The 13459-nt window shown below is 38.7% G+C and overlaps 2 protein-coding genes across 8 annotated transcripts in view; one reads left to right on the top strand and one right to left on the bottom strand.

Moving 5' to 3' along the window:
- LOC135425590 (GTP-binding protein 10-like) overlaps nt 1-13459 on the top strand; it is a 51624-nt gene that overhangs the window by 26785 nt on the left and 11380 nt on the right. The window contains exon 1 of one of the 6 annotated variants that reach the window (XM_064678057.1): nt 13044-13079. The exons of 4 other annotated variants lie outside the window; for them this stretch is intronic. In XM_064678057.1, coding sequence (XP_064534127.1) covers nt 13059-13079 — 21 coding nt within the window. In that variant the 5' untranslated portion in view covers nt 13044-13058. Of the gene's footprint in view, nt 1-13043; nt 13080-13301; nt 13412-13459 lie in introns of those variants that run through there. One more of the 6 variants, XM_064678051.1, reaches the window with a different exon arrangement.
- On the bottom strand, nt 2768-7446 carry FAM237B (family with sequence similarity 237 member B). Of its 2 annotated transcripts, XM_064678122.1 has the most exons (3): nt 6406-7446; nt 4111-4507; nt 2768-3396 (listed from the first exon to the last, which is right to left on the bottom strand). In XM_064678122.1, exons 2-3 carry the CDS (start codon nt 4490-4492, stop codon nt 3371-3373), a joined length of 408 nt encoding a protein of 135 aa, XP_064534192.1. In that variant the 5' UTR covers nt 4493-4507; nt 6406-7446; the 3' UTR covers nt 2768-3370. The 2 variants fall into 2 exon arrangements, with proteins under 2 accessions (XP_064534192.1, XP_064534200.1); XM_064678130.1 differs by lacking the exon at nt 6406-7446 and having other exon boundaries at nt 4111-5785.

Below are 13459 nucleotides of genomic sequence, written 5' to 3'. Positions count from 1 at the left end.
ATGCTGGAATGTCCTGCTCCTTATGGGTTGTCCACAGCTCTTTAAATTGTCTTATTAATCTAATTATTTGTTGAGCTATTACTCATATGGTCTCCAACGAAAACTCATCCTCTTCCACCCTAGCACCTCTAGAATACCAACACAAGCTGGTAAGCAGCAGACTTTTATGTAGATAGCTCAGTTTCTAAGATATTTTCTTCTCTCTTAATTTGGGCAATGCCAGAATTTGCTATATTTTTGTTTCAAAATAGTCTACTTAAATTTTATAAAAATAAGAACTCTAAGAAAATAATGAAGTAAAATAAAACAGCTATATGAAAAATGATACTTGAAGTTTAGAAAAGTCTCTAAACTGGCCCTCTGCTGACTGATACTTTTTAACTATAATCTAATTTCATTATGACATTTTTTCCCAAAATTATCCTGATGAAGTTTAAGTATGTTTTATAAAACAACCCTGGATGTGTATTTCTTGCCTGCCTGCAAGAAATGTTAGCTAAGATATAAAGATATTGTCTTACTGAAGTCCTCTGTGTCAAGTAAAGTCTTGCTCAGTTATTTATGTTTATATTTCTCTGACAACTCTGCAGCAGCTTTGCCCCTTTATTACTGCTTGAGAGATTGTATGCTCCATTGTCTTTTCACGATTAAAACCAAACTATAAATATTTTGCTAGGAGACCAAAGACTGTGATATTTAGAGGTTTTTTACATGCTTGCACATATGTGAATATGTGGGTGACTCATTACTACTGGCAGCAAGGCAAAGGCCTATTTAAAAATAAAAACAAAACTTAGAGGAATTCTGTAAGTCCTTCCAATTTTTGAGCAAAGACTGCAGCAGTAGAGTGTAGCCAAGGTATGGATAAAGAAGAACTTTTAACTGGAAATCAGCTTATGCAAAAACTAAATCAGGCACAAAGTGAGCCCCACAGAATATCTCCCCCAACTGCATTGTGCTTCTGCTACAGACACCCTGACTGCAAGCAAATGCTCTTGTTAATTGAGCGTTAATGTAAATTAATAATGACTGGAGAAGAAAGGGGATAGAATTTCCCCAAATGCTTACGTTTATACTTAATTAATTAATACTAACACAAGGCTTGCTGCAGCACAGACAACATTTAATTTTCCCAGCCAGCCATGGACCATGGTCTGGCTGTCAAGGGGGCAGGGGACACATGACACCCAAGAAACTGGGCTTGCTGTCCCTGCTGTAACCTAGGGATGGAACAGAGCAGGAGTACTGGTGGAAGAAAAGGTCTTCCCATTCCTTCCATGTTAATCCCTCAGGCAGACATCCCTGGGGTATCCAGCTGTGACTTTCCATGGCTCTGTCATAGACATGTCCATCATAGTATGTCCACCTGGAATTTGTTTGCTGCTGCTGCTTATGGTGCTGTGTTCCTGTGGTTCACAATCACCTGCCCCTTTGGCAGACGCCGCAGGGTGACCATAGTACTTGATTGTTCAAGCATTCTGCAGGCAATTATGGTAGATGCTAAGCACCTTTATCTCCTACAGAAAGCTAATTCAAAGAAAGACAGTGTGAAGAAAGATGAAGCCTTTAAAATTGCATAGGATACTTTGCTCTTACATTCAATTAAAAGACCACTCATACAGGAAACATCACCTTTAAAATGTTATTATAGTTTGACAATTCTGTAGGTAATGAATAAAATTATTTGTGAACAAGGGGAATTTATTTATTTGATTCATGACAGTTAAAACATTTGTTACCAATGCAATATAGTATGCCGCTTTATAAACTGGATATTGCTGGAACAGATTCCTGAAACTGCTGGATTTGGGTTCGTCATGACTCCCTCTGTTTGCTTAAAAGAAAAGGTGTATTTAAAATATTATTTATATCAGGAACTTACAGTGATACTCATTAAATCAAGAAGGGTTTCATAATTACATATAAATACATATACAAACATAAAAATTTGCATAGGAGGCAGTGGGAGAGGGGAATAAAATAATTTGGTTTTATTTCTCTGGGCGTAGGAGTGGAGATGGCCCAATCTTGGTCTAAAAGGCAGTTTCCTTAAAATATGCTTTATACTATGAGCTGAGCTCTGCCCACATGAATGCTTTAGAAACCTCAGTTTGCAACTACCTAGAGGCTTCTGGAACTGTTAAAGTCTCATGGGTAAAGAGAAATCTCTCACTACCTTTTTACCCTCTCCAAAATACTGTAGGAGACAAATTTTAGAAGATGCGGTTCAATATTGTGTTTACCCAAATAAACATTTACAAATCTATAAGACTTGCTGGATATTTTACAAACTATATATGAGCTAGGCATTATGTGGGATGGATTTCTTGTTACTTATGGAGGTTTATATGCCATTACTGCATAAGTACTCTTTCCTACAATAATAAAAACCAGCTGGAATCTCATAACAGTCTAGAATACAACAAGGGCTGAACAAGCTGCATTGCCCAAGGAGTAAAGCGGAGAACAGTCAGCATTTCTTAGGCTTTTTGTGCTCAGAAGAACTGGATTATCTAGGTGGTTAATCTCCATGAATTATTTTATCCATGCTCAATGGTTTACACTGGGAGCAGTAGTCAAGTCAGTCTCTCAGTCTTTCAAACCACTTGGTGCAGGGTCTCTTCTCACCTGTTGCCTGCTGTGACGGGGATGGATTGCATCACCTTATTTGCAGGCTTGCGTAAAGCACTCTTCTTAATGTAATGTAGTGGTGGCTTTTCAAATAACATATTAATAGACAAGAAAATTACTAGTATTCAAACCTTGCTACTTAGAAAAATATTTTAATTAATCCATAGCTTAGAATAAGCAGTGATAAAATACAAAGTTTAGACTGCACAGGACATTACAATGAGCATAATCCTTCTCGTTAGCTTGATGTCACACTTCTGTTTTTTCAGTTCTTAGAAGTAAATAGTATCTGCCAGACACTGTATAAAATATGTTTGTTGACATTTTCTCCATTGCTTAATGTATAAAAATATACTCAGTTTCCATCAAAATTAACTTTTTAAAAAGAGAATTATTGGAAAAGACAAGACTACAAAAATATGACACATGCAGACTTGACTTACAATCTTACCTGAGAGAACAAAGGTAAAACAAAGTTCAAAACACAAAATCATTCAGACCATGCAGTGTGGAAAAGGCAAGATTGGTCGATTGCAAGACAGGAAAGCAAAAGTGACAATGTAGGGGCTCATATACTTATCAGTTTAGCAGTGATTAAGAACTTTCTACAAGGAAAAGAAAAAAAAAATTTAACCATGCCAAAGGATTTGTCTAAGCATCTACAATATATGCTGTGTTTTTGTGCTCCTTCATTTTGATGTTGCCTTGCTGAGGTATCTTAATTTTCTCCCCTTTCGGCCTAAAATCGGTTGGTGAAAGCAGACCCTGCAAGATTATGAAAGAAAGGTAGTTATTGTCTAAGCAATATGTTAGGAAAGCCAGGATTAAATGATCTCCATGTTCAGTCTGAAAACCTAAATCATCTGACTGGGTACATCAGAAAAAAAAGTCCATTGCTGAGGAGGAAAGGAGATAACAGATCTAGGACTGGTTAGTAAGATGTAAAGCCAGTACATGATCTCAGTTCAAACTCATCCTAGACAATGATGACCAGAATCTGTCACTGTTTAGTGATTCACAGTGACCATTAAATCACATTATGTGTTAGTAGTTTTAACGGGAAGAATATGGTTCAAATGGTCAGGGATTTGGTCTTCCCTTTTCACAGAGGGATAATTCCCCAAAGCTGAGACTGAAGTCTGAATACCAGGAATAGTATTGTAACTATTGTATTAATGTATTATCATTGATATGCACACAGTGATAAACAGAGAATTCAGCGTCCATTTCCATACACTCCCATGTGCATACCCAACATATTTTACACTTTGTTAAATATAGAAATGTAGTGCCCTGACAACTAGTGACTAATGTATTGTGAAAGCAGCTACTTTTGAAAGACGCAAACACTTTTGACAAGTAGAGATAGAAAACTGGAAATTATTATATTCAGTTGTCTAAACAATCAAGGACAAGGTTAAAGCAGTGGTTCATTTTAATGTCAATACATAACAGATTAACACTATATCCTATAATTACCTTCTAAAGTTCTGTGTGAGTATGTGGAAGAATATTTGGGAGATGTTAATTGCCTTCTGCCCATTCCATGGGATCTTGAGAGCACACAGTCTACATACATATCCCAGAAGTTCTGGGCTAAATCATTGAAGAGTTCATTGTGCTTGGGCTTAGGGGATTCCTTTAGGAACATCATGAAGTCCCAGAGAGCGATGACTGTATCTGCTACCTTGAGTTTCTTCATCTCCACCAACCCATGGGATGATACCTCCCAGCACTGATGGTCAATCTCACCCAGGCTTGGCGGAGTTTCTTTTTGATAGTCTAGATTGGCATAAACCAAATTCACTACCAATATATAGCCCAGCTGAAGATACCTCCTTCGTTTCCATACAAATTCCATGCTTCAACAAGATACCTGAAAATGAAGCATATACAATCACAGTCATTCTGCCATTATGTAGTTCAAGGGTACCTCAAGAGACTATTCATGCATATATACAGAAAAATACTTTTTTTTTTAAACCATGTAATAAATAGCAGTCAATGAACCCTGACACAGAAGCTAGGTTGGAAATCGTTAATGCTGTTTAGAACATGAGACCCCAAAGCAAAAAGTTTGAAGTGACCAGACCCTATGTCAGAAAGGCTCCTTGAGACCAAGACTTCTTCCCTTAAACTCCTGCACTTGGATCATGAGTAAAATCAGGTCAATAGCAGATGTTTAAAGAATACTAGTGGTATGCTATCAAACAAGTAACAGAGCTATAAATAGCCAGTCTTTCATGGAAAACTCAACTCAGAAAGATGGTAATGAAGGTATGGTAAACCAGACCATACACTCTACTGGGTGAGCATTAGCACGTTCCGAACTCATTCAGTAGGTGTTGAAAGACTGGAAAAAGGCAAATTCCTTTCTGGCTTATGTTAGAAAATTAAGTAAACTTTTGGCACAATTATTTCTACCATATATTCAAAACACAGAAACTATCTGGAGAAATGGAGATGGAAAGAGCAATAATACAGGAGGCATAATGAGAACTTCAAATGCTACAGAATATGTATTCATTATTACACATGGATTCCCTCTGGGAAAAATGCAGTTTTCCTATTATGTGTATTCCATATCCTTGAGACAAGTATAGACAGAACATCACTAAAACACCTGATAATTTATTTTTTTTAATCAGTCCTTCCTGTCAGGATAAAGTAAAACAAACAAACAAAAGCAAAAACAAACTCAAATGAGCATAAGAAGTCTGAAAAGACAGTCAAGACTCTCAGATAGTGCCCCTTATATTGGTGTCCTAAATCAATTCTCTGTCAAGTAGCTGGTGCCATACTCACTCCCACAGTTTCCAATTCAGAATGTAAAAAACAATTATAAAATTATGTGAGGTTTTATGCAGATAAAAGGCAACATTGTCAGCAACTGTGCAAATTTTAGTGGGAACTTGGCCAGAACTGCAAGTATGTTCTCCCATTCTGAATATCTCTGGCACTGTCAATACGAAAAGTTAGTCTATGATGTCTTCAGAGTGTTAACATACTGATATCCTTTCTGCAGCTCCTGGTGATGCGATTAAAGAGAAGCCAATCCGTAGATAATACAACATTTATGTGAAATGTCTTTAAGAATACAGAGTTGAGGTGACACCATGGAGTTCAGGTCATACCAAACCAGGTCAGGAAACAGAACAGCTTGAAATGGGCCCTTTTGCTGTAGCCTCCAGGTCCTGGGATGGTTTTTAGTTTGAATGTGTAATCACACTGCTGCAGCCATCTGAGGTCCCAAAGTCATGTATTCCTTTACCTCAGCTTCAGAACCCAAGGAACTGAGACAAACTGATACCACCCCAGCCTAGCTCCTTTTTAAAACATCCTTGGCCAGCTGCATGCCAGCAGGCAGCAGGATTAACTGCCTCAGCATCCCAAGAGTTTATCAATATGCATTAAAGTTTCTCTTCCTTGTGTTTTACAAAACTCATTCCAGCAAATAAGTAGGGATGGAAATGCTTCTCTTCTCACTTCCACTATTCACTAGGCACCAGCATTCAGAGAAAGTATAAACTGTCAATTTAGCTACAATGTAGGAAAAAGGCAACCAGGAAACCACCAACATTTTTAGTTGTTTTGATTTAATTTCATGTTTTAATCCAGCTAAAAACTAAAATGCTAATGGTCCACTTGAATACCTCAAACAGGAGCAGAGACCGCAAAAAACCTCTTTTAACTAGTAACTCCTACTATTCAGTACAAGACAGATGAATTTCACAGAGGTAATAACTGAGGAGACACAGCAGAAGTTGTACTTACGGTGTTTCTGTGAGGAGATGGAAAATAGTAGCCTTGAAGCAACAGAAGTCAGCCACTTGAAGAAAAAGAAAGAAATTAATGAGAGGGCTGCAAGTGCCCGGCAGCTGTTGGATGCTCCAAGGATGCTGGAATTACACTGCACAGGGACGACTCTGGCACTGGCAAAGCAGCAGCAGCAACAGCTGAACTCAGGTCGGTGGAAGGGTGGAGGGAGCTGTGGCTGTGGCAGCCCCACCTCTTTCTGCAGCAGTCACCAGTGTGAGCCCAGGCTGGGCTGGGGCCTCACCTGGAGAGACTGCCTTCGTGGGGGTGGGTGTCAGGGAAGGGGAGAGGCAGAGGGCTGTCAGAGGGAGGAAAACACAATGGACAGCAAATCTTTCTCCGAATCAGTAACATGAACACTCTCATTTAATGAACTCCTATTTCAAAAACCTAGGTTTCCATCCATGTTCCTGTTTGCCCACCAGAACATGTAGGGACAATGTTTGAAGTTATGGAAAAGGATAAATATGTAGTAAAATTGGGTCTGTAAAGGTTCATAATATGCTTTGGTGGACTTGAACATGATAGGAACAGTCTGTTATTTCAAGTGGAAATATAATGATTACTGTCTAAAAGCCAGTATACACAGTACTTAAACACAAATACAAATCTGCTCTAAAATGACAGTGTTCAGATTAATTAGGTATCTTCTGGAAGCCTTTGCAGCCAAGCAATGCCAACATCATTTCAAAATCTTGCTTCAAAAAGTAAGCCATGTTTGAACCTACACAGTCATATAGACAAAAATATCTGCAAGACTGGAATACAGTTAGCTTATCTCTGAACTCTTTGTATCATTGAAAGGAGCTAAAGGGCTATTAGATATAATTACTCCTTGAAATTCTAAGGCAGCTTCCATAACCAAAGAGGTTAAAGTATTCGGAAGGTTGTAGAAAGAACCTAACTTTAAGAAAGCTCCTTCATATCACTAATAAAAAATAACATTCAGTAAGTTTTCAAGTTAAGAAAACCTTTTCCCTTTTAGTTTGCTTTATGCACTATTGAATTTATTAGTGTGATCAATCTCACAGTGAAACAGCCAAATTTCAAAGGCATTTGAAGACATGTAAAGAAGTAGACAGTTGCACAGCTGCTTGGTTATGGCATCAATTCCTTCTTCTCATTTCATTCCTGCTTAAAACATCCACGTGTAGTAGCACAGGATAGTGGTGCAAACACAGTGATTTCATTTTAATCCAACAGCCACTGATGGCAGCCTTCAATAACATTTCTTCATCCTACAGATTTATTTTTATCATTCTCCTCTTGCTTTTCTTAATCTAGTTAATAAATGCACCATTTTTAATCTTAAAACAAGATATTCCTAGAACACAACTACAGAAATTAAAATGTAAAATAAATAAAATAAATAAATAAAATAAATAAATCTTTTTAATAAAAAGATCTCTTTTTAAAATGCCACCTCATCAACAATGTTCTCTATTTATGTTAAAATTCTTCGGTAATATCTAAAAAATGTCAAAATTATTCTGAAGGCTGACTTTCATATTTCGTTTTCCTTTCTGGTGTTATGCATCTTGTCAGTCAAGCACTGAGGGATCATCATCTGTGGGAGGATGCCACCTGGAACAAGGATTTAAGTTGACAGAGATCAAAATTATTGGCAAATAATAATCATGTGGAATGTTATGTGAAGTTTGTAGGATGGAAGCACCACAAAGACAGACACTGATCATGTTTATTAAGTAAGTATTGTTATTACAATTTCTATTTCAGAACAAGTAAGGTCTAGGAAAGTCAATCTGTGACCACCTTCGTAAAATCTAACGTACCTGAAAGCTACATAAAAGCTTTGGCTGAAGGGAAAAGCCCTTAAAACCAGGGACCCTGTCCAAGGACTTGGGAAAGCAGACTTTGTTGAGCTAGTGACTAAATATAAAGGGGATTTAGAGAAAAATTGTGTTGTGTTCTTCATTCTGCAGTTCAGAAAGAATTCCAAAGATGCAGCATATGCCACATGTAAACCTACAGCCTCCAGCACAGCTGTTTAACACTTAAGTTTTATGAGATGGCTCATATGGCTCATGGCTCATAGTGAAAGTGACTATTTCTTTGATTTTTAATTTTTTAGAATATACAAACTTGGGCAAGATAAAATGTTTCCCTCAAAATTCTGCCAACATCAATAGTATTTCTATAGCATGTATTTTAAACTGTTGTACTTCAGCTTATTCCTTACTGCAGATGAGGTGCCTCCATCTAGTGGGACTTTGTTGTACTGAAGAGTGTATCTTTGGCATTGGTTAGATCTCTTTATCTTTTTTAATAAAACTGTAAAATTAGTACATCAATATTTTAGAACATTTGGACCTTGGGTATGTTGGTGTAGTTATTTCTTTTAATTATAAAGACTTTCATGCCAGCTTCCCAGCATTGCAATGAACTATTGTGTGGATGTTCAGAAAGACAAGGACATCAATACCTGACTTGCATTTTTTAATTATTTCAACTCTACTTTAAATAAAGCTGTGTTGCTAAAATATTTCAGCTTAATTTCTACATATTTCCATTGAAGTTAGTTCTTTCCTAGACTGAGAAGAACAGCACATATAGCACAAATTGCAAAAAACTGCTGGTGGAAATTTTAAAATTGTTGGGGAAAGAGATTTTATGGCTTCCTCTTGTTAGAGTTGATGACAGCACTCTACCTAGTGATTTATATCATGAGAGAAAAGAAACATAGTGGTAAAACTGTGATTTGATGTAGTTATACCCTTGTGATTTTCAAGCAACCATACACAAGTATGTGAAGTACACACTAAGAACAGAAAGAGCAGGAACTGAAGCATTATTTAGCATGGAACTCAGAATACACATTGACTATGTATAAATCCTTTTGGGGACCTTTAAAATGCTATCAGCCTTTTGTATGACTGAATTACAGATATCTCTGTGACACAGGCACACTCATACGTAAAAAAGATTGATTCATTGAAGATAAAGAATTGAGTCACCCTCTGCATCACTGGTTAGCAGCTTCTGAAGCAAAGAAAGAACAGAGTGATGTTCTGCCACCAGGTTTGACAGTGAAGTGCTCACAATCCTGCTACTGAAGATCAAGTATGACACACACACTAGTGATAAAATCACTGCTGCCCTGGCATAAGAGAGAGTCTCTTTAGAGGACCAGATGCATTTCTGAAGCAAAGTATTTAGACAATGAAACATCTAAATATCCTCAAACTCCAGAGTTTTGTATTATTACATTTCAGTAATTTATGTGTGATGAGGCACTTAATGGTATAAAAGGTTCCAGAAAATGCACAATGGCACTTTTCAAATTAAATATTATTTAATTCCCTGCTGGTATGAGCTTGCTGGTATGAGCTTCCTTTGTGTTGAAACAAATCTAGTGTTATATCAATGAATTTAACATCTTCAGCTCATAGTATACAGCTTTTCTTTATTTCTCTTTTTTGAGGTTGAGTTGTGGATTGATTACATAAGTTGAATTAACATTGGTGAGTAGCTCTACTGGCATCTCTGGGCCAGTTAACCTGTTAATCTTGTGCTGTGTATTAGGGAAGTTCAGCGCACTGATTTTAAGGCTCTGCTAAGTGGACCAGCTACAGATCCTGCTCTCAATAGTTGTAATGATTCCACAGGACTAAATTCACAGAGTATGTACCACAAAAGCAGAACAAAGCACGAAAACAAGGGGTAATATCATATATACTTGTACTGGCATCCAAGAAGAACTCTGGGCCTATGACTTGATCCTTAAAGAACTTTGCTGATAAACTTCTTGCCATCTGCAACTTCCCTGCACTTTCTTCATCTGCCTTAGGAGCTCTTTTGCTTATCTCCTTTTTTTCTGTTCTTTTCTATAGAATGCTGACATCATATGCTTTACCGAAGTCACAGTAGCACAATCTAACTTTTGCACATGTAAAAACTTCTGAACCTTGCCTACTATTCAGCTCGACTGACGGCTCCTTCTGTATTATGAATCATAAATCTGGACAAAATGTTCTGTTGTTTGTACTATGAACTGGCATGGTAACACAGAACAGAAAGGTCCTCCTGAATGACAGGGCCTAGTTCCCTGCCAGTACAGAAAGCTCTGTTGTACAATCACCTCGTACATTCATGAAGGGCCATATTAAAAACAGATATATTTTTGCCCTCACTAATTCCATGAAAAAGCTGTTTCATAATTCAATTGCCGTAATGAGTAGAAACAGTGTTCTAATTTCCTGATATATTTATTACTGAATAGTACACACCTGTTTGTTCTTGTGTTTTTGCCCTGAAAATTAAATGGTTTTCATCCTTCATGTTTACCTTCCTGATATATTTATAGACAGCACTTGTGTCTCCTCTCTGATTTTGTTTTATTGAAGTAAACAAGCTGAGCCATCCTAAAATCTGTTCTTATGAAAGACTCTTAAGCTCTCTGGTGATGCACCTAACTTTCTTCTATCTCTGTCACTTCAACCTTAGCTCAGCTATAGAACAATTGATTAGACATTTTCACAGTACCCCAAATGAGATTTCACCAGGGCCTTAAACAATGACATTAATACCTCTCTACTTTAAATGAAATACATCTCCTGATATACATCTCCTCCCATGGTTTAATCCCAGCCAACAACTAAGCACCACACAGCCGCTCCCTCACTCCCCCACCAGCAGGATGGAGGAGAGAATCAGAAGGGTAAAAGTCAGAAAACTTTTGGGTTGAGGTAAAGACAGTTTAATATAGAAAGCAAAAGCCATGTACACAAGCAAAGCAAAACAAGGAATTCATTCATCACTTCCCATGGGTAGGCGGGTGTTCAGCCATCCCCAGGAATGCAGGGCTCAGTCACTCATAACAGTTACTTGTGAAGACAAACACAGTCACTCCAAATGTTCCCACCCCTTTCTTCTTCCCCCAGCTTTTATTACTGATAATGATGCCACATAGTATGGGATATCCCTTTGATCAGTTGGGGTCAGCTGTCCTGGCTGTGTCCCCTCCCAACTCCTCGTGCACCCCCAACCCGCTCTGGTAGGGTAGGGTGAGGAGCAGAAGAAAAGGCCTTAGCTATGTGTAAGCACTGCTCAGCAATTGCTAAAACATCTCTGAATTATTAACACTGTTTTCAGCATGAATCCAAAACACAGTCCCATCTTAGCCACTGTGAAGAAAATTAACTCTATTGCAGCCAAACCAGCGCATTTCTGCAATTAGGATGATTCCTAAGCATATCTTGTTTTGAGATTTCATGAGTATGCTCTTACTGATTTTATCAGGACTACAAAAAATATCAAATAAGACATCCTATAACAAACCCTTTAAGGCTTATATTTTCCTTTTCAACTTTATTTGTGGCTATCTCACTTCACAATTTCTCTTCTAACCCCCATATTCTTATTCCTTCCCAGGTGATACTGTATCAAATGTTTTAGAGTATTAATATAGCAAATATAAGTTTTTCCAAAGCTTTGCAATGAGATTGAGACCAGGTTTTAAGATCTGTAGTTGGCCAGGTCACTTTTCTTCTTTTCAAAGATAAGCAATTACAGTCCAAGTTCAGCCCATCTCACTTCAAAGACTTGAGAGAGAGAGATGGGGATCCACAGGCAGCCACTCATGATGTAGCTTGTCCTCTGGAGACAGCTGTCACCAGAGAGTACCGAAGTTTCAGCCAACAAGCCCTGAGCTGGGACCCCTCAGTTAAATGCCTTAAGGACAAGGCCAGACCCATGTTTGCTATTTTCCAGTCATAAGATTCTTAACAGATCAGTTCAAAACACTTTCCAGTGGATTTTACATATTACCTGTTTCAGAACTGCAAATGAAGTCCCCGTGATCTGAAAGCACGATACAGGAGTTTTGCATTTTTTTTGCTGCTGTAATAAATTCTTTTCTGCCATTCACATTGTGATAAACAAAGTCTCGAGTTTCTATAAGTTTCAAATAATAGTTTATTATATGGTAAAAGCAAGCAGCCGGCTGGGTGACAGAAATGGGACTAGTTTCCCAAATCTGCACACCCCTACTACAGGGTACATTTAGTATTTATCTTAGCTACTTCATGCATATTAATTATATCATATACATATACATTCTACAGGTTTTTGCTAAGTATTTAATATGTGGGTTTTCTTACAGCTAAAGCTAAAAGGGTTATCTCTACAACCAGTCATAATTCATGCATTCTTGGACGAACAGGCGCCTAAAGATTTAAAGTTCTACTATATTTTATTCTTAAGATAGTAAGGAGGTTTTAGGCCTCTTGACCTTGTAAGGGTCTGTTTTATTTCTTTATGGGGGTGTAATTAAGTTTTACAAACTGTTTGCTTTATTTTGATATAATCACCCATTTGTTTCACGAATCACAATTATTTATATATCACAACATGATCCATCTTGCCTTGCGCCTTGGGGTGAAACTGCTTTGGCACTGAGGAAAGGCTTACATTGAATTTGGGGGACTTGACTTAGGCTAGACAACAGCCACATCGTCTCCTACTCTTCTATTTATATCCCTGAAAGATTTTCTGCTCTAAGTATTCCATAACAGTAGGATGCAAGCATGTCCAGTGAGCAGAAATTAAAAGCATTTTGAGCTGGAACAGAGTATGTAGTTGTTAAAAATAACATGGAGCGGCAGAGAAAGCAGGTCAGTAACAAGAACAGAGCGCAAAGCTTGTGAACGTGTTTAGGCGCTGCGGGGGGCAGCTCGGTCCCTCCGCCCCGGGGCTCGAAGGCGCCGCCGGGCTCGGCCGGGCCGGGCCGCCATTGAAGGGCGGCTGGGCCGGGCTGGGCCGGGCCGCGCCTGCGCACCCGCGGAGCCGGGCCTGTGCTCCCCGAGCGGCGGCGGGAGCTCCCTCCCTCACTCCCTCCCTCACTCCCTCCCTCACTCCCTCCCTCGGGCCCTTTCCCGTTCTCGCAGCCCGCGGGGCCCGGGCTCCTCCCGCCATGGTGCGGTGCGGCGCGGCAGTGCTGCGGAAGGTCAGTGCTGAGGAAGGTCAGTGCGGCCGGCCCGAGACACGGCGGGGA

Source organism: Pseudopipra pipra, chromosome 1 (genome assembly GCF_036250125.1).
Source record: "Pseudopipra pipra isolate bDixPip1 chromosome 1, bDixPip1.hap1, whole genome shotgun sequence".
In the NCBI taxonomy this organism is placed as follows: Eukaryota; Metazoa; Chordata; class Aves; order Passeriformes; family Pipridae; genus Pseudopipra; species Pseudopipra pipra.
Note: the sequence above shows the minus strand (reverse complement) of the source record. Positions and strands in the feature narration are given on the sequence as shown.

Excerpts from the sequence above, each read along its gene's own strand:
- FAM237B (XM_064678122.1), bottom strand. The coding sequence starts at position 4,492 with ATGGAATTTGTATGGAAACGAAGGAGGTATCTTCAGCTGGGCTATATA. Across the intron at positions 3,397-4,110 it reads CTCACACAGAACTTTAGAAG|GGTCTGCTTTCACCAACCGA; the intron begins GTAATTATAGGA and ends ATAATCTTGCAG.